General features: G+C 41.4%; 3 protein-coding genes and 1 pseudogene across 3 annotated transcripts; 1 reads left to right on the forward strand and 3 right to left on the reverse strand.

Annotated features, from left to right (window-relative positions):
- Positions 1-3,399: 3,399 nt before the first annotated feature.
- Positions 3,400-5,577, forward strand: LOC106605700 (trypsin-2). The gene is made up of 5 exons (XM_014201596.3): positions 3,400-3,520; positions 3,894-4,047; positions 4,371-4,630; positions 4,954-5,090; positions 5,199-5,577. The coding sequence occupies exons 1-5, from the start codon at positions 3,457-3,459 to the stop codon at positions 5,346-5,348; spliced, it is 765 nt and encodes a 254-aa protein (XP_014057071.1). The 5' UTR covers positions 3,400-3,456; the 3' UTR covers positions 5,349-5,577.
- Positions 5,578-6,219: 642 nt separating this feature from the next.
- On the reverse strand, positions 6,220-7,364 carry LOC123743046 (interferon-gamma-inducible GTPase 10-like; annotated as a pseudogene).
- Positions 7,365-14,149: 6,785 nt separating this feature from the next.
- LOC106598364 (trypsin-1-like) lies at positions 14,150-16,123 on the reverse strand. The gene is given in 7 exon segments (XM_045718693.2): positions 14,150-14,318; positions 14,500-14,601; positions 14,954-15,013; positions 15,015-15,091; positions 15,311-15,561; positions 15,697-15,847; positions 16,028-16,123. Coding segments are annotated over 7 exon segments (765 nt in total). The 5' UTR covers positions 16,104-16,123; the 3' UTR covers positions 14,150-14,270.
- A 7,036-nt stretch (positions 16,124-23,159) lies between these two features.
- On the reverse strand, positions 23,160-25,088 carry trp-i (trypsin I). Its single transcript, NM_001126232.1, is given in 6 exon segments — positions 23,160-23,334; positions 23,516-23,617; positions 23,969-24,105; positions 24,326-24,576; positions 24,712-24,862; positions 25,043-25,088. Coding segments are annotated over 6 exon segments (729 nt in total). The 5' UTR covers positions 25,083-25,088; the 3' UTR covers positions 23,160-23,286.
- Between the last annotated feature and the right edge of the window lie 390 nt (positions 25,089-25,478).

Consider the following 25,478-nt stretch of genomic DNA (forward strand, 5'->3'; position numbering starts at 1 on the left):
GAAATCTATGTACAGTGTGTGCAAATGTAGAAGAGTAGGGAGGTAGGCAATAAATAGGCCCTAGAGGCAAAAATAATTACAATTTAGCAGTAATATTGGAGTGATAGATGTGCAGATGATGATGTGCAAGTAGAGATACTGGGGTGCAAAAGAACAAGAGGGTAAGTAATAATATGGGGATGAGGTAGTTGGGTGTGCTATTTACAGATTGGCTATGTACAGGTACAGTGATCGGTAAGCTGCTCAGACAGCTGATGCTTAAAGTTAGATAGGGAGATATAAGACTCAAGCTTCAGCGATTTTTGCAATTCGTTCCAGTCATTGGCAGCAGAGAACTGGAAGGAAAGGCAGCCAAAGGAAGTGTTGGCTTTGGGGATGACCAGTGCAATGTACCTGCTGGAGTGAGTGCTAAGGGTGGGTGTTGCTATGGTGACCAGTGAGCTGAGATAAGGCGGGGCTTTACCTAGCAAAGACTTATAGATGACCTGGAGCCATAGGGTTTGGCAACGGATATGTAGTGAGGGCCAGCCAACGAGAGCATACAGGTCGCGGTGGTGGGTAGTATATGGGGCTTTGGTGATAAAACGGATGGCACTGTGATAGACTGCATCCAGTTTGCTGAGTAGAGTGTTGGGGGCTATTTTGTAAATGACATCACCGAAGTCAAGGATCGGTAGGATAGTCAGTTTTACGATGTTATGTTTGGCAGCAAGAGTGAAGGAGGCTTTGTTGCGAAATAGGAAGCCGATTCTAGATTTCATTTTTGGATTGGAGATGCTTAATGTGAGTCTGGAAGGAGAGTTTACAGTCTAACCAGACACCTAGGTATTTGTAGTTGTCCACATATTCTAGGTCAGAATCGTCCAGAGCAGTGATGCAAGTTGGGCGGGAGGGTGCGGGCAGCAATCAGTTGAAGAGCATGCACTTAGTTTAACCAGCATTTAAATGCTGTTGGAGGCCACGGAAGGAGTGTTGTATGGCGTTGGAGCTCGTTTGGAGGTTAGTTAGCACAGTGTCCAAAGAAGGGCCAGATTTATACAGAATGGTGTCGTCTGCGTAGAGGTGGATCAGAGAATCACCAGCAGCTAGAGCGACATCATTGATATATACAGAGAAAAGAGTCGGCCCGAGAATTGAACCCTGTGGCACCACCATAGAGACTGCCAGAGGTCCGGACAACAGGCCCTCCGATTTGACACACTGAACTCTATCTGAGAAGTAGTTGGTGAACCAGGCGAGGCAGTCATTTGAGAAGCCAAGGCTATTGAGTCTACCGATAAGAATGCGGTGATTGACAGAGTCGAAAGTCTTGGCCAGGTCGATGAAGACGGCTGCACAGTACTGTCTTTTATCGATGGTGGTTATGATATTGTTTAGGACCTTGAGCGCGGCTGAGGTGCACCAATGACCAGCTCGGAAACCAGATTGCATAGTGGAGAAGGTACGGTGGGATTCGAAATGGTCGGTGATCTGTTTATTAACTTGTCTTTCGAAGATTTTAGAAAGACAGGGCAGGATGGCTATAGGTCTATAACAGTTTAGGTCTAGAGTGTCTCCCCCTTTGAAGAGGGGGATGACCGCAGCAGCTTTCCAATCTTTGGGGATCTCAGACGACATGAAAGAGAGGTTGAATAGCTAGTAATAGGATTATCTGTAATCAAGGTAGCATCCACATTAATGTAGAAGTGTTTGGGAACATCTTACTTACTATAAAACTGACTTGACTCCAAAATGACGCAATACATTATTTATCATTTGCACCACATCATCCGAAACATAACCAAAACGAACTGCAAATGCATCCAACAAGTTTGTAGAGTCATAAGCTTGATGTAGTTATTGTGTGCTGGGAGTATGGGACCAAATACTAAACTTTTGACTAAATTAAATACACTATATGTGATGGGGGGATTAGATCCAAAAAGTGCATTCATTTCTAAACGATAAAACAGATATGTATGAAAGTGCCCTAAAATAAAAGGTGAAATTCTGTACTGTCACCTCATACACTACATGACCAAATATATTTGGACACCTGCTTTTGTGGCCTGCCATTTTGCAGCTAAGCCATTGTTGCTCCTAGACGTTTCCACTTCACAATAACAGCACTTACAGTTGACAGGGGCAGCTCTAGCAGGGCAGAAATTTGCCGAACTGACTTGTTGGAAAGGTGGCATCCTATGACGGTGCCACGTTAAAAGTCACTGAGCTCTTCAGTACGGGCAATTCTACTGCCGATGTTCGTCTATGGAGATTGCATGGCTGTGTGCTTGATTTTATACATCTGTCAGCAACGGGTGTTGCTGAGCCAAATCCACTCATTTGAATGGGTGTCCACATACGTTTGGCCTTGTAGTGTATAAAACATTTGTCCTCAAATCCAAAATGTTCGAGTTTAGAGCCAAATTAAAAGTTTTATCTTCGCTGCCCAAATAAATACATAGGGGAGTGTACACCTAGCTGATGATTAACCAGTAGCTGGCAAACTGAAGGTGACAGACATTTATCCTTTTGAAGTGACATGTGGCAAACAAGGACATGTACCCATGGCTGGCCATATGCAGTATCCAAAGGACCACGGCTACTTAACAGCCCGTGCTCATCCCACAAAGTCTATTCGCTTCCCAATGTTGCATCTTACAGAACAACCAATTATTCATCTGAATGCACTGATTGCATAACATTTTAAATGTGCAAATCATTTTTGTCTGGTTGTATTCAACATTTAGTCATAGAGCCTTCCTTATCTCTGCTACTAGTCTTTAGTACTCTTGGTATGCCCTGGAATATAGATCAGGAGCTGTGAGAGAAATGGCCACCTGTGATGTTAGAACTACTACCTTCTTTCCCCTTCTTTTTTTTACTTTTATTTAACTAGGCAAGTCAGTTAAGAACAAATTCTTATTTTCAATGACAGCCTAGGAACACTGGGATAACTGCCTTGTTCAGGAGCAGAACAACAGATTTGTACCTTGTCAGCTTGGGGATTCCAACTTGCAACCTTTGGTTACTAGTCCAACGCTCTAACCACTAGGCTACCCTGCCACCCAAAAAGTACAACAAGTTTTTTTCCCCGCTTCTTTGAGGTGTTGCAAGAGGTCTCAATGATCCTACCACTCTGACAATCTGGCCAACAGCACAACTGTTTCAACACTAAACACTTTCTGTCCAAAGTCCCAAGGTTGAGACAGCTGCAGCTGTGACTTATTCCAATAGCAAAATGTCTCAAAAGCCATGATGAAATTGGCGTGAGGAATGGGATAAACACATGCTCTGAGTACCTGGTAGAATGGAAGGGGAGTTTGCGATAAGATGAGGCATGATGGGGCAGGAGAGTTTGGGGTGGGGCATCAGGCACGAGACACTTGGAAAGGGGCAGGGTAGGGTGGAGGGATATCAGTTGAGATAAAGGTATAAATGTAGAGAATCGCAGAGTGCACATGTCCAGTCTGGTGAATGAAGACTTGTCTCAGCAGCACGATGATTGGCCTGATTGTACTCACACTCCTGGGGGCTGCAGGTAACAAACACACACATAGAGACACGCATAGAGACTCGCATGAAGACAAGCATGGAGACAAGCATGGAGACACGAATGGAGACTCGCATAGAGACTCGCATGGAGACTCGCATGGAGAAAAGCATAGAGACTCGCATGGAGACTCGCATAGAGACACGCATAGAGACTCGCATCTTTTACAGACAATGTGGACATCAGCTTAATGCTCTCCTTTTGCCCATCTTGTATAATATAACATTCTCTCTAACCTCTGCATCTCTCTGTCTTCTGTCACCTTCCTTCTGTCATGCTTTCTGAACACTACTCCCTCTCTCCATCCTACTCTCTTTCTCCTCTGACCCTCCCTCTCCTTTCCACTCCTTCCCTCCCTCAGCGGCAGCTCCTATGGATGACAGGATCGTGGGGGGTTATGAGTGTGAGGCTCACTCCCAGCCCTGGCAAGCCTCTCTTAACATCGGCTACCACTTCTGTGGCGGCTCCCTCATTAATGACCAGTGGATCATCTCTGCCGCCCACTGCTGGATGAAGTGAGTACTGCAGGGTCACTGTCAACCATCTTTTCCCTTTACTGTGCCTCCCGAAGGCCTCTTCATGTAAAGGTTTCTATTTTTTTTCTCCTCTCCCTTCTCCAATTTTCCATCTATCTTCACTTTCTGTCTTCCCCTCTCTCTCCTTCTTGTCTTCTCTGCCTTCCTCTCTCCACTTCTTCACCTTCATCCCTTTCTGCTCTTCTTCCCCTTATAAATCATGTCATCTCTCTCTCTCTCTCTCTCTCTCTCTCTCAACCTCTCTCTCTCTCTCTCTCTCTCTCAACCTCTCTCTCCCTCAACCTCTCTCTCCCTCCCTCCAGTCCTTGGAGTCAGCTTGCCATCCTGGGTGACCACCACATCTGGAAGCACGAGGGAACGGAGCAGTACATGTCTGTGGACGCCATCTACTGGCACCAGAGCTATGACTACCAGACCATGGACCACGACATTATGCTGTTGAAGCTGGCCCACCCTGTCACTCTCAACAAGTTTGTCAAGCCCATCGCCCTGCCCACGACCTGCCCCAATGCCGGGGACATGTGTGTGGTGTCTGGATGGGGAAACATCTACACCGACTCTGGTATTTATGTAGATGGGGTGTAGTATGGGATGGGGTGGAATGAGGATGAGATTGGGATGAGATGAGAAAATATGGGTTATTGAATGCAATCAACTAAAATACATTTTCTTGAAACTGTAGCTCACGCTAGGTCTACATGTTGATGGGAGATCAGCAAGTCAATTTACTTGAGAGGGTAGCTACTTCTAAGAATACCACTTACTGTACATTCCCCCGCTCTCTCTCCCCCAATCTTCTCTCTCTCTCGGTCTCTCTCTCTCTCTCCCCAACTCTGTCTCTCTCTCTTTCTCTGTCTCTCATCTGTCTCTCTCTCTCTCTGTCAGTGTTCAACCCATTTAACCTGCAGTGTGTGGACATCCCCATCCTGTCTAAGAAGGCCTGTGATGAGTCCTACCCTGGCCAGATTACTGATACCATGGTGTGTGCCGGATACCTGGAGGGAGGCAAGGACTCCTGTCAGGTATGGAGAATACCCCTTAAACCTCACAAACAGAACATTTCATTTGTTTGTTTATTCATTTATATATTCATTCATTATCTCTCTCTCCCCCCTCTGTTTCTCTCTCAGGGTGACTCCGGCGGTCCCCTGGTGTGTAACGGAGAGCTGCATGGCATCGTGTCCTGGGGTGTTGGCTGTGCCCAGCCCAACTATCCTGGTGTCTACACCAAGGTCTGTGCCCTGCTGCCCTGGATCCACGAGATCATCACCAACTACTAGCCTGTACCCTCCACACCAGAGTAGAGAGAGAGAGAGAGAGTGAGAGAGAGAGAGAGAGAGAGAGAGAGGGAGAGAGAGAGCGAGAGAGAGAGAGAGAGAGAGAGAGAGTGTGTGAGAGAGAGATAGAGAGAGAGAGAGAGAAGAAGAAGATGAAGTAGAGAGAGATAGAAGGCTGATGTTGTTACATGCAGGAAGACAAAGAGACAATAAAATGGCATCTTTGACTTCACTACTGTATGTTTGTTTTTTATTACAATTTCGGTGTCAATAAAAAAAAAATACACAAACAATCAATGATTTAGATAACAGGGTAGATTACTACAATATTTAAAGTCACATCAAACAATTTAATAATTGAAAATTAGATGACACAAAGACTAATAAAATGTTTAGAAATAAGCATGCTAACAGAGGTACTCTTCCACTGTTTGGCATTTCCTAAGCACCCACCTACTAGTTGCTAGTACAATCAAATAATGACAATGGTATAGAGTACAGAGCAGGAAATTAGATGGCAAAGACAAATTAAATGGAAAAGTAACCATGCTAACAAACATATGCTAACAGATGTATATCCTCCATTGTTTTGCACTACACACTGCTAATGCTGATAATGATGCAAATGCTAATAATGATGCTATAGCTAATAACAATGATAATTCGAATAATGATGCTAACTCTACGTACAACACTAGAACTAAGTAAACAAACTCAAACCTTGGGTTCATGGCTCTATTCATATCGTCATGGTAAAAAAAAGTGATCAGACATGAATCGGACATTTTACTTGTGAAAAGCAGTATCTAAAGTACAGCCATTGTAACCGCATCCACCTTGAAGAACAGGGCGTTTTCAGTCTGACCATTTTTTGTCATTCCAAGCCTGCCGCCATTAGCACTGCTTTAGCATCCTCCACCATCTCTTTTATTCCCTTGTGCAGAAGGTGTAGTGTAGTGGCAAAAGCAATCCCCATTGCACTAAAAATAAAAACAACAGTGGTCAACACAGCTTCGATAGCCTTGGCTGCCACCATGGCTGTTGTATGCATCATTCTAGCCACCACCTTCCCATCAACTCCCCCAGCGAAGCGAGACTTCATCGCTGAGCTCAGTTCACCCACTGGCTTGTTGACACGGTCTGAGAGTCTCTGGAGGGATTTCTCATCTAGTCCAAAGCCGAAAAAGGCCTGCATAACACCAATCTCACAGCCCACTGAGAAGCCAGGGATGGGTACGGCTGCTGTGGTGGAGACACCAGCAGCTGCAGCAAAGGCGGTTTTGAAAAGATATTTCCTCTTCTTCTCAATCATGACTATTGAGCAAACCGGCAGAGACTGGATTAAGGTAGACCTCTTGTGCTCTCAGAGGTTTTCCTCCAGAGCGTAGGTTAGCTTCTGGAAATCTTACTTCCCAAGCTCAATGGTGGAGATGAGGAAAACTTTGGGGTTCCCTACGGTCTTCAGGTTCTCCTCACAATTCTGTCTGATCTTGGAGAGCAAATCCTCCTCCCTGTAGTTCTTCTTCCATGCCTCGGCTCGGCTGTCGTTGTCGATCTTCGACCGGACGAAGTAAAATATCTTCTTCATCTTCTGGATCTCTTTGGCCAGCATGATGTTGTTCTCTTTGAACCTCACCATGCCGATGATGATGAAGAAGTCATAGGTTTCAAACTTGACCTCCTTCAGGTACTTCTTTGCTTTAAGGTTTGGGGTGCCGATACCAGGCAGGTCCCAGATTTTCACGTTAGGCATGGTGGGGTGGGAGCATCTGATGGCCTTCATGGTGGTCTCCATCACTCCGGTTTCTACTGCTCCCTCGTCCCCATCCAGTCCAAGTAAGGCGTTAACGAAAGTGGACTTTCCCCTGTCACAGCCATGTTAAGGGTCACATTCTCTAGGAGATCCAGGTCTTCCTTGACCTTGGCTGCATTCTCTGATTGGGTAAACTTGTCATAGTTCTTAATTTCATAGATGACATCAGGATCTTCATAAAAGTTTTGATTAATTGAAATTACCATCTAATTTTTCTGTTGTCAACATTGCCGACCACAATACAGTAGTCAAGTACAGCGTTTTTTAAACTATTTGGGGCCAGGAACCCCTTTTGTGTTAGCAAATTCACCAGGGACCCCCTCATAATCAGAACACAACTTCTTTAGAATGCAATAAAAATAGCATACAAGGACTTTTACTATGACTTCTGCAATGCATGGCCAGACTAATCAAGTTTTGGGCCCTGGGAAATAACAGTTTAAAGGTCTATCTCTTTGGCATCAGCAGAGAAAGTTTTCCAGTTTTCAAAAGAATTGTCTGCAATTCTACACATTTTGCTATAGAACTGATTTTTTTTGCTGTTTTAAAGCACATTTCCTGCAATTCTACACATTTTGCCATGAGACAGAGAGAAGACTTAGCCGTTTTAAAGATAAAATTACAGTGCATTTACAGTGCCTTGAAAAAGTATTCATACCCTTTGGAACATTTTATTGTGTTACAAAGTGGGATATAATTTTTTTGGTCAACAATCTACCCACAATACTCTGTAATGTCAAAGTGGAAGAAAATGTTGTTGTTTTTTTAAAGATTCACAGAAATTGTTTAACTAAAATATAGTTGTTGCATAAGCATTCAGCTCCCTGAGTTAACAATCTAGAAGCAGCTGTGAATCTTCTTGGCTAAGTCTATAAAAGCTTTACACACCTGGACTGTGCAATATTAGCCCATTATTATTTTAATCATTCTTCAAGCTCTGTCAAGATGTTGGGGATCATGGCTAGACAGCATAGATTTTCAAGCAGATTTAAGTCAAAACTGTAACTTGGCCACTCAGAAACATTCACTGTCTTATTGGTAAACAACTCCAGTGTAGATTTGGCCTTGTGTTGTAGGTTATTGTCTCGCTGAAAGGTTAATGCTCCCCATTTGCCCATCTTGTATATCTCTAACCTCTGCAACTCTCTGTCTTCTGTCACCTTCCTCCTGTCATGCTTTCTGAACACTACTCCTCTCTCCATCCTTCTCATCTCATCTCACCCTCCCGCCCTATCCTTCTTTCCCTCAGTGGCAGCTCCTATGGATAATAGGATCAGGGGTTCAGGGTTATAATAATAATCAGGGTTAATAATAATAATGATAATAATAATCAGGGTTATGAGTGTGAGGCTCCCTCATCAACGACCAGTGGATCATCGTTGCCTCCCACTGCTGGATTATGGAAGTACTAAGGTCACATTCACTTATCTTTTCCCTCAAGCCTCTCTTCCTCCGTCAGTGCATTATATTTTCTTTCTGTTTAATGTTTTCTCTCCTGTTTTCACTCACAAATCATCTCTGTCTGTGGACGCCATCTACTGGCACCAGAGCTATGACTACCAGACCATGGACCACGACATTCTGCTGTTGAAGCTGGCCCACCCTGTCACTCTCAACAAGTTTGTCAATCCCATCGCCCTGCCCACAGCCTGCCCCAAGGCTGGCGACGTGTGTGATGTCTGAATAGGGGAAAATCAACTCCGATTCTGGTGTGAATGCAGACTGGGTGTAAAATGGGATGCGATGGGACTGGGGGTCTGATGGGGGTCCTGAAAGTGTGGCTGTCTCTGTCAGTGTCCAACCTGTTTAAACTCCAGTGTGAGGACATCCCCATCCTGTCTAATAAGGCCTGTGAGAAGTCCGACACTAGCCAGATGAATGATACCAAGAGCTCTGCTACCCAACTCGAACCCGTACAGGCCATGACATTATACACAGGGTTGTTTTTTTCATCAAAGCTAGGGTACAGACAGGGCTCGTTTATCAATAAATTGATCATAACATTTCGAAGCTGAGTCATTTGCTCGCGCTGTGCTGCGCAGTACTGTCATATCTCACTAAGATCATAACAACTTCGTCAAATATAAGACAGGAGAGATTATTTCACAGAAAATAAGAATGAAGTGTGGCAGAAAGTAGCTAACAGCTATTTGCTCTCTCATGTCTCTTCATTGTGCAGAGCAGCCCAAGTGGAGCTGTTGCTTGATAGTCACAGACACAGAGCGGCCATGAGCAGAGCGCATGCAGAGCGAGCGACAGGGAGGAGCAGCTAATGGATTCACTAAAGGGGAAGTTATTTCTGATTTCGGGCCAGGCCTTAAATTTGAAATTTAGAACTGACCCAAGGTTATGGCACGTGAACACAAATGCGAAACACATGCAGTATGTTTTATATGTGAACTCATATGCAAAACAAAAGTAGCATATTTTATATGTGAACTCATATGCAAATCAAATGTAGTATGTTTTATATGTGAACTCAAATGCAAATCACATGCAGTATGTTTTATATGTCAACTCATATGCAAATCAAATGCACTACGTTTTATATGTGAACTCATATGCAAATCACATGCAGTATGTTTTATATGTGAACTCATATGCAAATCTCATGCAGTATGTTTTATATGTGAACTCATATGCAAATCAAACGTAGTATGTTTTATATGTGAACTCATATGCAAATCAAATGTAGTATGTTTTATATGTGAACTCATATGCAAATCTCATGCAGTATGTTTTATCGGTGAACTCATATGCAAATCAAATGTACTATGTTTTATATATAAACTCATATGCAAATCAAATGTAGTATGTTTTATATGTGAACTCATATGCAAATCTCATGCAGTATGTTTTATATGTGAACTCATATGCAAATCAAATGTACTGTGTTTTATATATAAACTCATATGCAAATCAAATGTAGTATGTTTTATATGTGAACTCATATGCAAATCAAATGTACTATGTTTTATATGTGAACTCACATGCAAATCAAATGTAGTATGTTTTATATGTGAACTCATATGCAAATATCATGCAGTATGTTTTATATGTGAACTCATATGCAATTCTCATGCAGTATGTTTTATATGTGAACTCATATGCAAATCTCATGCAGTATGTTTTATATGTGAACTCATATGCAAATCTTATGCAGTATGTTTTATATGTGAACTCATATGCAAATCAAATGTACTATGTTTTATATGTGAACTCATATGCAAATCAAATGTAGTATGTTTTATATGTGAACTCATATGCAAATATCATGCAGTATGTTTTATATGTGAACTCATATGCAATTCTCATGCAGTATGTTTTATATGTGAACTCATATGCAAATCAAATGTAGCATGTTTTATATATAAACTCATATGCAAATCAAATGTAGTATGTTTTACATGTTGATTACACTTTACATTACAGTGCCTTTCTTACTGTGTAATTACTCCTGTAATTACAGTGTAACCCGCATTATAATTATTAACCATTGTTGCATTGTACGTAGTTTGCATTGCATTTAGGGTTAGGGTTAGGGCTAAAGTTGGGGTTAGGCTCACTGCTGTAAGTGCATTGTAACTCATTCTAACAATTTCAATACTTAATAATTATTAGTAATTTATAGTGAATAATTATTCATACTTAATACAGTGTAATTACATGAGTAATTACACAGTAATAAGGGCAATGTAATGTAAAGTATTACCTTTTGTAGTGTGTAATAGTGTGCAGTTTGGGGCCTTTTGAAAAGTGGCTTTTCAAAATTCCTTTACAGCAGCAAGGTACATCGACATCATTAATGTGTAAAAACTCAAAAGGTGTCGCCAAGTGCTAAGTTTATTAGCAGTCATCTAACGATAACTCATGTTACCAATGGCACTTTTTGAGCTCAAAGAGTCAAAATTCGAAACACGTTCTACTATAATACTTTTTATGAATTCACTTATTCTTTCAAGTCATTACGTTAGCGATACTTTTGTGAGCGGGTACATTTTTAAGAATTATTAAGTGATTAAAACCAAATCGGTAACAGAATTAAAGAAAAATCAGTAAAGGAATTACTGTAGTCTAAAAAATGCAGGTTTAACTAGGCAAGTCAGATAAGAACAAATTCTTATTTACAATGACAGCCTACACTGGCAAAATCCGGGCCAATTGTGCACCGCCCTATGGGATTCCCAATCACGGCCGGTTGTGTTACTGCCTGGATTCAAACCAGAGAGTCTGTAGTGACACATCAAGCACTGAGATGCAGTGCTTTAGACTGCTGCGCCACTCGGGAGCCCCAAAAAGCAGTTCCCTGACCAGGAAGCGGACCCAGGACGCGGCGGTGAGAGCGGCAAATCCTAACCACTAGGCCGGAGCCACTTGTGTATTTGACAGCTTTAATGCAGTTGCACCTCCAACAACACCAAAACAACCAGCGACTATGCCGATGTCTGCTAAAGTGGATCTGATTGAATAGAGCCCTTAGCGTTTTTACTACATGAGTGGGCATTTAAGTTGTTGGTGAAATATGCTACAAGTGTGATTACCAATTTATTATCATTGATTGGTAATGCCTGACCTGTGTCTATAAATTCCTGTCTGTCACGTGAACTGATTGAGATGGTGGTTGCTTATAGAGATTAAAGTCACGTTTTATATCGCTCCTGTATGCTGCCTCTGTCTGATCTTATCTTTCATTATAGTTGACGTTCCAGCCTTCAAACCCCCTTAAAGGTGCCTAACACTATTGAACACATGTTAATAGCATACTGTAGCAGCAATATAAAATGTGTATACAAAAGACACTCTTCAATGAATATAGTTCATTTTGATTTATTGGAGCATTGGAGAAAATACAAAGTTGTAACCATTTTTATGCATCAGGTGATCACTTCTCTCTGACATTTACACAGGCATAGCCCCATAAAACCAATAATTAATGTTGCCACATGGAGTTATGGAAAATATGAACATGTCTATGACATTTCTAATAGAAAGATGTTTATACTGAGAAATAATTCCTCCTAACAGTTTACAAGGTTAAATGGATAGTTCACCCAAATTAAGAATGAACATAATCCTAATGATTTGTAGAGAGAGTAGTCTGTGCAGTCAGATAATCTGTATTCTGTGGAGCCAGAGAATCAGCAACCCAAGTTTTCTTTGATATGTTCCCAATTAGAATACTTGATAGCCAGAAAATAAATGGGACTGGTAGGACCCTCTTTTAACATGCTCTATCTGGTCAACTGAAAATCAATACTTTCTTGACATTATCAGCATACATTGTGTATTCAGACTTATCCCTTATAGTTTATTGAAGCCTTAAAAACACCTACAGTACATGTACATTAGAAGTGCTTAACCTCTCCAGCGTCTCATCCCGTCAGCGGGATCAAAATCCAGCGAAAAATCATATCGCCAATTAGCATTAAAAAAAAATCATTTTTTTATTTTTTATAGATACACCTCTCCTGAATCGACCCACGTCGTCCGATTTCAAAAAGGTTTTACAGGAAAAGCAAATCATTAGATTATGTTAGATGAGTCCATCGTAAAAAGCAGCTTCATAGCCATTTTCCGACCAACCACTTGCATCACATATAATCAAAAAACAGCTAAATGCAGCACTAACCTTTTACAAACTTCATCAGATGGCACCCCTAGGACATCATGTTATACAATGCATGCATTCTTTTGTTCAATAAAGGTCATATTTATATATAAAAACAGCATTTTACATCGGCGTCTGACGTTGACTAAATAATTTCCCCTCAAATGCGTCCCGGTAAACAATGCTACAATTCCCTAAATTACTATCCGATAACGATTTTTTAAATTTATATTGTCAATCTAACATTTATAGATGAATATCTCTTGAGAACACCTGTCATACCAGATTTTAAATTAACTTTACTGGGTAATCACACTTTGCGATAAAAGGAGATGCGATACTCAGAAAATGAGCTAATATACAGAGCTCGGCGCCATCTTGGAAACAATCGCATGTCACATCTCATCTTGTATAATATTGTCAATAATCACCTACCTTTAGTTGTCTTCATCAGAAAGCATCCCAGGTCCACAACAGATGTATTTTCGGTCAAAAAGTCCATACTTCACGTTCCATTAGCCTGCTGTTGGTAGCGCGTCCTATGGCTCTCTCCAAGCGCAGGGCTGAAGTTCCGGATAAAATGAGATTCTCCCGCCTGTAGGTTCGTTCAAACATGTCAAACGTTGTAAAACATTAATCTTCAGGGCCTGTAACACCAAGAGAGCCAATAAGATTCGAGGGGGATGATTTCATTGCCTTTAAAACCGTTTCCAAAGGTGGGGGTAGACATGGCCGCCGGCGTCATAATGGTTATGGCCCATCCCCTGTGACCAATTTCCAACGCGTCTCATTCACTGAGTTTCGACTGTATAAGGCTCAAACCACTGTGAAAAGACTGGCAACATCTAGTGGAAGCAATAGGAAGTGCTCACTGAACCATGGTTAACGGTGTGATTTATAGGGAAAGATGAGAAGTCGAGTCCACAATTCTGAATTCCACTTCCTGTTTCAATCGGTCTCGGGGTTTTGACTGCCATTTGAGTTCTGTTATACTCACAGACACCATTCAAACAGTTTTAGAAACTTTAGGGTGTTTTCTATCCATATATAATAAGTATATGCATGCCCTAGCTTCTGAGTTTGATTAGTAGGCCGTTGAAAATGGGAACGATTTTTTTTCAAAATGCGCTGTGGCGCCCCCTATCCTAGGGTATCCTCAAGAGGTTTTAAGCTGTTATAATTACAGCATTTATGAACCAACACAAATTGAGACATTCCACTTGCAATCAACACTCCTTTGATGACATACAGAACATACTATTGCACTACTACATTCATGAACATGTGTTCTATGCTGCATGCATGTAAGAAGTACCTTCTACAGTTTATTCATTTTAATAGTTGTATAGTTTTATACCTAGAGAATAGACACAGTAACTAAAATTATGTTAAATGCTTTATTTGTCATTAGTATTTAATGTCCAGCGCATAAGGTGGATATTGAACTGCACAGGATGTTGTAGAGTTGTGGGACCGTGCTGGAGGACCGAAGCTAGGATCAGACTTAGTAGGAGGCCATGGTGCTGGTCAGCCAGTCATTGAAGATGCAAACCTGGAGGAAGAGAAGAAGAGAGACATTAGTGGACACACTCAATGGGAGGCAACATGAGAACCATCAATCAATGTTTTATAGACAATGTCTTTTTCCTTCAGAAAACCAAGGGATATCACAGTGATGTATGTATTTTCATGTTTTCCTCAAACACAACAGGAAAACCGGTTTTCTGTCTTACCTTGGCGTAGACACCGGGGTTACCGGGCTCAGCACATCCGTAACCCCAGGACACAACACCCTGGAGCTCACCATTGCACACCACAGGGCCACCAGAGTCACCCTGAGAGAGAGAGAGAGAGATAAAGAGAGAGAAAGATTGAGAGATCGAGATAGGAAGGGAGAGAGAGAGAGAAATAAAGAGAGAGAGAAAGAAAGAAAGAGAGAAAGATTGAGAGAGAGAGAGAGATAGAGGAAGGGAGAGAGAGAGAGAGAGAGAGAGAGAGAGATAGAGGAAGGGGAGAGAGAGAGAGAGAGAGAGAGAGAGAGAGAGAGAGAGAGAGAGAGAAAGAAGGGAGACAAGTGATATGAACTGGTTATTTCATTCTCAATTTCTAATCAATTGAAAAAGTACATTTAAAGTCATCATTGGTACCACTGAATTGAGGTCAGTGTGGTAAGTACGTGGTAAGTACCTGGCAAGAGTCCTTGCCTCCCTCCAGGTATCCAGCACAGAACATGGCGTTGGTGATCATGGCCAGGGTAGGAGTTGTTACAGTCGCTGTAGGACAGGATGGGGATGTTCAGGCACTGCAGCTTGTTGCTGTCAGCAGCTGTAAGGAGGGGGATGAGAGAGAGAGAGAGAGAGAGAGAGAGAGAGAGAGAAGGATGGAGGGAGGGAGGGAGGAAGGTTGAAGGAGGAGAGTTATAGTTAGACATAATAACAGTGTTTTTAATAGTAGGTCTACATTTGCTATGCCTGTAAACACACTCAGTCACCATGTCAATGACCAACTGGCACATGTAACCTTTGACCCAGGTTCTGCACTCACTGGAGCTCATGGTGTTGCCCCATCCAGAGACGGTACACATGGTGCCAGCGGGGGCACAGCTGGTGGGCAGAGCAACAGGCTGCACGTAGGTGTTGAGGGTGGCGGGTTTGCTCAGTTTGATCAGCATGATGTCATTATCGATGTTGTAGGAGCTGTAGTTGGGGTGACGGATCACGCGGGATGAAGAGATGAACTGCTCGCTACCTTCAGTCACCTTGATGTTGTGCTCGCCCAGACGCACCTCCACACGGCTGAAAGAGAGAGAGTTCATGTGAATGTGGAGTTCACTTGTGTCCTTTAGTTTTGTAAAAGTTAAGCTTATCAAGTTGTTGCTAGTTGTTATTGACTCAATATGTTGCTAGTAGTTCAAATGGTAGGCTACTTACGACTTGTAGCAGTGAGCAGCAGACACAACCCAGTTCTCATTGACCAAGGAGCCACCACAGAAGTGGTATCCAGAGTTCAGAGACACCTGGTGGGCCTGGGAGTAGGCCTTGCACTCATACCCTCCGACGATCTTGTCGTCCTCTGTGGCGACTGTATACAGAGAGTAGGCACATTCTTAGCTATATTACCTCAGCTTTTGAGATGGAAAAGCATAGCACTATGATAAAACAACAACAACATATTTCTTAATAACGTCAAAGAAACACATTTGTGATGTTAGTATCATTAAAACAGTCCTGTTCTTTATTCTATGATCATTACTATACTCACAAGCGGCTCCAATGAGCAGAACGAAGACCAGAGAAATCATGGTTGCTGTATGATCCTGTCGATGAAAGGGGTTCATCTGCACCCCTGGTATATATGCGGAATCGGGTGTGCCGCCCCGTTTAATGGAACTGTTTGATTGGTCAGGTGAAATCCAATCAGAGGCAAAAGGTGCACTGCCAAGGTCAGCATTATGACCCAGCAGTTTCCATCATGGTGTGGTATGAAGTTGACCCTAAAGGCAGCAGAAAGCTAAATATATGTTGTCATTAGTCCCAGTACATTTAAGTGCAGGTTATTGATGTCTGGATTTGATTGAATTTCTTACAGGAGACAGTGATAAATGTACAGTACACTACAACTGCCAGTTTGAGATGACCAGTATTCTATGCAGTTCAGACTGTATGTTGACCTTAACATGACTGCAACACAGCTGTGTGGTTCACACATTGGTGTTCTCTTGGAAAAGTTGACAAACACAGCTTTGCTGCTCACAAGGCCAAATTTAGCTTTGTAAACAAGTAAACTGGGTTTAAGGGGTTTTGTTGGAAAGTCATTCAAGGCTGTCTTAAAATTTGACTTTGAATACCTTAGGGCCATGAGTTCTTTACATAAGTTATACTGTATGTAGTTAGTATACAGTAAAACACTCAAAATAAGCACACACTTGGGTAGTGTAATGTATTATATTAGGTATGAATATACCTTGACAGTAGATTAAAGTCTACACCCTGTCTCAACTCTAATCTTACCCATAACCACAGATTCAACCCTAAACCTAGCTTCATGTCCAAGTCTCTGCTCAACCCCAAATCTAACAAAAACTTCACTTCCACATCACTGCTCAACCCTAACCCTCAACCCTAACTAACCCTAGCTTCATGTCCACATCACTGCTCAACCCAAACCCTAACCCTCAACCCTAACCGTAACCCTAGCTTCATGTCAACATCCTGGCTCAACCCTAACCCTAGCTTCATGTCCACATGTCCACACCCCAGCTCAACCCTTAACCCCAACTAATTTTGTCCAGATCACGACTCAACCCTAACCCTTAACTCTAACTTCATGTCAACATCCCAGCTCAAATCTAGCCCAATACGTTTACCAACCTCAATTTGAAATATTGTTGTTGAGTAGAGATATTGAGTTAAGTCAGAATAATACAAGAATAATACATGTATCCATCTCTCAAAATAACAAGTTTACCCAACTGAAAATAATTAAATCAATCAATCAGTTTATCCAAATCATAATAAACATTTAACATACTCATAATAACTTAATTTGTCTCAACCGTAACCGAAGCCTCAACACTAACACTAAAACCAACCGTAACCCCAGCTTTATGTTCAACCCAGGCATGTGTTAAGTATGACAAAAATGGTACTGTACTAAATTACCAGCTAAAAAAAGTTGTGATTACGGTGGCCCAGAGGGCGATTTCCATATATATGGATTGTGCTGCATGAGTTTTTCGTCTATAAATGGTCACACCCATATTGATCAGGCAACACCCAGCAAACAGGAGCAAACATGCCTCAAAGGCTGTTGAAAAACGGTGCACACCATTTTGAGGAAACATCTGGTTCAGTACAAACAGTCACATAACATAGCAACTGTTGAAGCGAACTGAACTCAACCTAGCTCACTTCAAACCCCAAGATTTGTCCAGAGTCATAATTTTGTTAGCATGTTACCATGTACCAGTAGCCAAAAGGATTTTGTCTCATTAGAACATAACAGAATGTGTTCAATAGTATACTGTAGCAGCAATACACAGTTGAAGTTGGAAGTTTACATACACTTAGGTTAGAGTCATTAAAACCCGTTTTTCAACCACTCCACAAATTTCTTGTTAACAAACTATAGTTTTGGCAAATTGGTTAGGACATCTACTTTGTGCATGACACAAGTAATTTGTCCAACAATTGTTTAGAGACAGATTATTTCACTTATAATTCACTGTATCACAATTCCAGTGGGTCAGAAGTTTACATAAACTAAGTTGACTGTGCCTTTAAACAGCTTGAAAAAGTCCAGAAAATTATGTCACAGTTTTATAAGCTTCTGATAGGCTAATTTACATCATTTTAGTCAATTGGAGCTGTACCTGTGGATGTATTTCAAGGCCTACCTTCAAACTCAGTGCCTCTTTGCTTGACATGTTGGGAAAATCAAAAGAAATCAGCCAGATAAAAATTGTAGACCTCTAAAAGTCTGGTTCATCGTTGGGAACAATTTCCCAAAAGCCTGAAGATACCATGTTCACCTGTACAAACAATAGTACGCAAGCATAAACACCATGGGACCACGCAGCCGTCATACCCCGCTCAGGAAGGAGACGCATTCTGTCTCCTAGAGATGAACGTACTTTGGTGTGAAAAGTGCAAATAAATCCCAGAACAACAGCAAAGGACCTTGTGAAGATGCTGGAGGAAACAGGTATAAAAGTATCTATATCCACAGTAAAACGAGTCCTATATCAACATAACCTGAAAGGCCACTCAGCAAGGAAGAAGCCACTGCTCCAAAACCGCCATAAAAAAGCCAGACTACGGTTTGCAACTGCACATGGGAACAAAGATTGTATTTTTTTGAGAAATGTCCTTTGGTCTGATGAAACAAATATTGAACTGTTTGGCCATAATGACCATCGTTATGTTGGGAGGAAAAAGGGGGAGGCTTGTAATCCGAAGAACGGGGGTGGCAGCATCATGTTGTGGGGGTGCTTTGCTGCAGGGACTGGTGCACTTCACAAAATTGCTGGCATCATGAGGAACAAAAATTATGTGGATATATTGAAGCAACATCTCAAGACATCAGTAAGGAAGTTAAAGCTTGGTTGCAAATTGGGTGGCAAGTAGCCAAGTGGTTAGAGTGTTGGAATGGTAACCGAAAAGGTTGCAAGATCGAATCCCTGAGTTGACAAGGTAAAAATCTGTCATTCTTCCCCTGAACAAGGCAGTTAACCCACTTCCGAGGCCGTCATTGAAAATAAAAAAAAATTCTTAACTGACTTGCCTAGTTAAATAAAGGTAAAATATATATATATATATATATTTTTTTAATGGGTCTTCCAAATGGACAATGACCCCGAGCATACTTCCAAAGGTGTTGTAAAATGGCTTAAGGTATTGGAGTGGCCATCACAAAAACTTGACCTCAATCCTATAGAAAGTTTGTGGGCAGAACTGAAAAAGCGTGTGCGAGCAAGGAGGCCTACAAACCTGACTCAGTTACATCAGCTCTGTCAGGAGGAGTGGGCCAAAATTCACCCAACTTATTGTGAGAAGCTTGTGGAAGGCTACCCAAAATGTTTGACCCAAGTTAAACAATTTAAAGGCAGTGCTACCAAATACTAATTGAGTGTATGTACACTTCTGACCCACAGGGAATGTGATGAAAGAAATAAAAGCTGAAAGAAATATTTCTCTCTACTATTATTCTGACATTTCACATTCTTAAAAAAAAAGTGGTGATCCTGACCTAAGACAGGGAATTTTTACTAGGATTAAATGTCAGGAATTGTGAAAAGCTGAGTTTAAATGTATTTGGCTAAGGTGTATGTAAACTTCTGACTTCAACTGTATAACTGCTGTATACAGAAGACTCACCCTATAAAGACTTCATTTGGATTTAATAGAGCAATGGGAAAAAAGCATAGCAGTTGTAACACTAAGTCTCATAACATATCAGTTCTCTCTGAAATATACTCAAGCATATAACAACATAGAATACATAACTAATGTGTGTACTTACCGTGCCTGGGAAAAGCATTTTCTCCCTTTCTAATTTTCTCTATTTTTGCATATTGTTGATACTGAATGTTATCAGTTCTTCAACCAAAACCTAATATTAGACAAAGGGAACTTGAGTTACAAATAACAAAAAAATATATACTTATTTATTTAATTCACAAAGTTATGCAACTCCCAATTTGCCTGTGTGAAAAAGTAATTGCCCCTTAAACTCAATAACTGGTTCTGCTTTAGCTGCAATGACTGCAACCAAATGCTTCCTGTAGTTGTTGATCAGTCTCTAACATCGCTGTGGAGGAATTTTGGCTTACTCTTGCATAGAGAACTGCTTTCATTCAGTGACTTGTGTGGGTTTGAACTGCTTGTTTCAAGTCTTGTCACAGCATCTCAATTGGGATTAGGTATAGATTTTGACTAGGCCCTTGCAAAACTTCAAATTTGTTGCTTTTTAACCATTTTCATGTAGACTTGATTGTGTGTTTGGATCATTGTCTTGCTGCATAACCCAGCTGTGCTTCAGCTTTAGTTCGCAGACGGAATGCCTGACATTCTCCTGTAGAATTCTCTGATACAGAGCAGAATTCATGGCTACTTCTATTAAGGCAAGTCCTGAGGAGCAAAGCTTCCCCAAACCATCACACTAACACCACCATGCTTGACCGTTGGTATGAGGTTCTTACTGTGGAATGTAGTGTTTGGTTTTCGCCAGACATAACGGGACCCATCTCATCCAAAAAGTTGACTCAACTTTGCCAAAAAGCACCTGGATGATCATCAAGACTCTTGGAAGAATGTTCTAAGGAAAGATGAGCCAAAAGTCTAACTTTTTGGATGACAGTGATCCAAAACACACAAAGTCTAAATGAAAATGGCTAAAAATCAACAGATTTGAAGTTTTGGAATATTCTGGTCAAAGTCCAGACCTGTCGCTGAGTTAAAGCAGTTCTGCAAGGAAGAGTGGGCCAAACTTCCTCCACAGCGATGTGAGAGACTGATCAACAACTACAGGAAGTGTTTGGTTGGAGTCATTGCAGCTAAAGGTGGCACAACCAGTTATTGAGTGTAAGGGGGCAATCACTTTTTCACACAGGGACATTGGGTGTTGCATAACATTGCTAGTGAAAGAAGTATGTAATTGGTGTGTGGTTTGTTCACTCAGGTTCCCTTTATCTAATATTAGGTTTGTGGTTAAAGATGTGATAACAGTCAGTATCAAAAATATGCAAAATTAGAGAAAATTCCAAAGGGGGCAAGTACGTTTTCACGGCACTGTATTGATTTATGGAATGATCATAATATGAAGATTCCAATAGAACGATGTTTATAGTGAAATTCCTCCTAAGAGTTTAAAAGGTTAAAGGAAATAGTTCACACAAATTGCAAATGAACTTTAACTTAAAGATTGCTATGGAAAGTAGTAAATTGCCTTTAAAAAGCTAAATTATCGACAGAGCAATTTGCTTGTCGACAATCTCGGCCTATCTTTTGGTGATATGCAGTGTGTTACAATTACATTGTTTACAAACAATGGAGTAAAATGAACTTATGTTAAATAAAGGTTAAATAAATAAATAAAAATGTTTGCTTTCTGAAGGGGTACGACAGATTAACCTTTTACCACAGTGGGCTAAATCAGTGTCAAGCAGACTGTTTCTTGGTAGTCTTAAACAAATCTACTTTGAAACAAAGGTATACACCTCAGACATATGGTTATGGACTTAAAAAAAGAAGACACCCGTACCATGAGTTGTGTTGCTACCAAAATACTATGTAGTGCAACATGAATATGGTTAGATCTTACATAATGTTTTACACCGAGCAAAAATATAAACTGTGACATCCACTTGGTTTCCCTAAAGAAACAGACATTGAGTCTATAAAACAGATTGATGGTTCTCATGTTTCCTCCCATTGAGTGTGTCCCTTAATGTCTTGAAGAGTATTACTAGGGTTGACTAGATTACTAGATATAGAGTTGAAATGTATTCCATTTTGAGTTTGAATCCCAATATTACACTTTAAATACATCACAGAATACTGAAATATAACAAAATTGTTTTACATAGAAACACCGGATATTCGGCATTTAAAAAAATAGAATGTTGAAAAGTATTAATAGCATTCCACCCATGAGGCCGCTAGAGGGCGCTTTGGTCATTCGATTATAGGAATCTGAGCTCCGGAGGCATTTATAAGTTATACTCAGGACCGGTTCTAGGCATAAGCAATGTAAGTGGTCGTTTAAGGCCCCCAACCGCTAGGGGGCCCCCGACCACAAAAACAAACACATTTGATTTATTTTTGATTTTTTGGGTGTAACTCAGTCAGGGTCTCAAATTACTATTGAGAGTAAGAATAGTAGAATACACCAGTTGCAATAAAAAAAAATGTGGCTGTGCATCAGCAGTTTTTCTATTGTTATGTCAGTCCCTGACAGTCACTCAATTAGCCATTCCATTTGACTGACCCTGACCCTGAGCATAGCCATGTCAGTAAAACAGTTTTAGATTGTTATTTGATCTAGCCAGCTATTTAAACTTGTAGTAATCATGGTCGAATACCAACCGGACACGCAGGGCATGTACCCAGGCGTCCTGACCTCCACGTGGCTCCTATTGATATATACTCAATATATTTTTTATTATGATTATTATAAAAGAATTCTACATCAGCTTTAATGTTGCAGATAAATTGTGGCTTCCATCAATATAATTGTCTATATCATAACCCACATATATGTTTTTATAAAAACACTCAAATGTTTTGCTGCGAGGTGGTGGGCACCCCCCCAACCACATCTTGCATAGGGCTCCAAAAAGGCTAGAGCCGGCCCTAGCAACACTCTTCAAGACATTAGGGGACACACTCAATTGGAGGCAACATGAGAACCATCAATCTGTTTTATAGACTTAATGTCTTTTTCTTTAGGGAAACCAAGTGGATGTCACAGTTTATATTTTTGCTCAGTGTAAAACATTATGTAAGATCTAACCATATTCATGTTGCACTACATAGTGTTTCAGTAGCAACACAACTCTCAGAGACAGTACTCTAAATGGGTATGAAGGAGGAACAATTATGCCACACTTTTAACATCCCTACATCAGCTATTGTGAGCAGCAACGCATCAATACACAACTATAGAAACAAATCAATGTAATCAATAATGTTCCTTGTTGTATCGATAAAAAAAATGGTTAAGGTAGGGTACCATGACACAATAAGAAAAACGGTATATTCTTGATCCATACTTTAACAATTTGCTGGTGGTTACTAGTTTCTCTAGTGTTTACTAGTAATACTACTTGACATGAGGAGATAGAAAGACCTTTACAAAGTGAGAGTACAAACACAACAGCAAAAAAGTATTTAGTGTTACATTTTTTATTTATCATAAACATAAATAATGTCTAGTCTCCCGTACAAAAGGTGGATGTTGATCTGGAACGGGATGTTGTAGAGTTGTGGGACCGTGCTGGAGGACCGAAGCTAGGATCAGACTTAGTAGGAGGCCATGGTGCTGGTCAGCCAGTCATTGAAGATGCAAACCTGGAGGAAGAGAAGAAGAGAGACATTAGTGGACACACTCAATGGGAGGCAACATGAGAACCATCAATCAATGTTTTATAGACAATGTATTTTTCCTTCAGAAAACCAAGGGATATCACAGTGATGTATGTATTTTCATGTTTTCCTCAAACACAACAGGAAAACCGGTTTTCTGTCTTACCTTGGCGTAGACACCGGGGTTACCGGGCTCAGCACATCCGTAACCCCAGGACACAACACCCTGGAGCTCACCATTGCACACCACAGGGCCACCAGAGTCACCCTGAGAGAGAGAGAGAGAGATAAAGAGAGAGAAAGATTGAGAGATCGAGATAGGAAGGGAGAGAGAGAGAGAAATAAAGAGAGAGAGAAAGAAAGAAAGAGAGAAAGATTGAGAGAGAGAGAGAGATAGAGGAAGGGAGAGAGAGAGAGAGAGAGAGAGAGAGAGATAGAGGAAGGGAGAGAGAGAGAGAGAGAGAGAGAGAGAGAGAGAGAGAGAGAGAGAGAAAGAAGGGAGACAAGTGATATGAACTGGTTATTTCATTCTCAATTTCTAATCAATTGAAAAAGTACATTTAAAGTCATCATTGGTACCACTGAATTGAGGTCAGTGTGGTAAGTACGTGGTAAGTACCTGGCAAGAGTCCTTGCCTCCCTCCAGGTATCCAGCACAGAACATGGCGTTGGTGATCATGCCAGGGTAGGAGTTGTTACAGTCGCTGTAGGACAGGATGGGGATGTTCAGGCACTGCAGCTTGTTGCTGTCAGCAGCTGTAAGGAGGGGGATAGAGAGAGAGAGAGAGAGAGAGAGAGAGAGAGAGAGAAGGATGGAGGGAGGGAGGGAGGAAGGTTGAAGGAGGAGAGTTATAGTTAGACATAATAACAGTGTTTTTAATAGTAGGTCTACATTTGCTATGCCTGTAAACACACTCAGTCACCATGTCAATGACCAACTGGCACATGTAACCTTTGACCCAGGTTCTGCACTCACTGGAGCTCATGGTGTTGCCCCATCCAGAGACGGTACACATGGTGCCAGCGGGGGCACAGCTGGTGGGCAGAGCAACAGGCTGCACGTAGGTGTTGAGGGTGGCGGGTTTGCTCAGTTTGATCAGCATGATGTCATTATCGATGTTGTAGGAGCTGTAGTTGGGGTGACGGATCACGCGGGATGAAGAGATGAACTGCTCGCTACCTTCAGTCACCTTGATGTTGTGCTCGCCCAGACGCACCTCCACACGGCTGAAAGAGAGAGAGTTCATGTGAATGTGGAGTTCACTTGTGTCCTTTAGTTTTGTAAAAGTTAAGCTTATCAAGTTGTTGCTAGTTGTTATTGACTCAATATGTTGCTAGTAGTTCAAATGGTAGGCTACTTACGACTTGTAGCAGTGAGCAGCAGACACAACCCAGTTCTCATTGACCAAGGAGCCACCACAGAAGTGGTATCCAGAGTTCAGAGACACCTGGTGGGCCTGGGAGTAGGCCTTGCACTCATACCCTCCGACGATCTTGTCGTCCTCTGTGGCGACTGTATACAGAGAGTAGGCACATTCTTAGCTATATTACCTCAGCTTTTGAGATGGAAAAGCATAGCACTATGATAAAACAACAACAACATATTTCTTAATAACGTCAAAGAAACACATTTGTGATGTTAGTATCATTAAAACAGTCCTGTTCTTTATTCTATGATCATTACTATACTCACAAGCGGCTCCAATGAGCAGAACGAAGACCAGAGAAATCATGGTTGCTGTATGATCCTGTCGATGAAAGGGGTTCATCTGCACCCCTGGTATATATGCGGAATCGGGTGTGCCGCCCCGTTTAATGGAACTGTTTGATTGGTCAGGTGAAATCCAATCAGAGGCAAAAGGTGCACTGCCAAGGTCAGCATTATGACCCAGCAGTTTCCATCATGGTGTGGTATGAAGTTGACCCTAAAGGCAGCAGAAAGCTAAATATATGTTGTCATTAGTCCCAGTACATTTAAGTGCAGGTTATTGATGTCTGGATTTGATTGAATTTCTTACAGGAGACAGTGATAAATGTACAGTACACTACAACTGCCAGTTTGAGATGACCAGTATTCTATGCAGTTCAGACTGTATGTTGACCTTAACATGACTGCAACACAGCTGTGT

Source organism: Salmo salar, chromosome 05 (genome assembly GCF_965601325.2).
Source record: "Salmo salar chromosome 05, fSalSal1, whole genome shotgun sequence".
Taxonomy (NCBI): Eukaryota; Metazoa; Chordata; class Actinopteri; order Salmoniformes; family Salmonidae; genus Salmo; species Salmo salar.

Coding starts and splice junctions, on each gene's coding strand:
- LOC106605700 (XM_014201596.3), top strand. CDS start 3,457: ATGAAGACTTGTCTCAGCAGCACGATGATTGGCCTGATTGTACTCACA. Junction 4,631..4,953: donor AAACATCTACACCGACTCTG/GTATTTATGTAG, acceptor TCTCTCTGTCAG/TGTTCAACCCATTTAACCTG. Junction 5,091..5,198: donor GAGGCAAGGACTCCTGTCAG/GTATGGAGAATA, acceptor TTTCTCTCTCAG/GGTGACTCCGGCGGTCCCCT.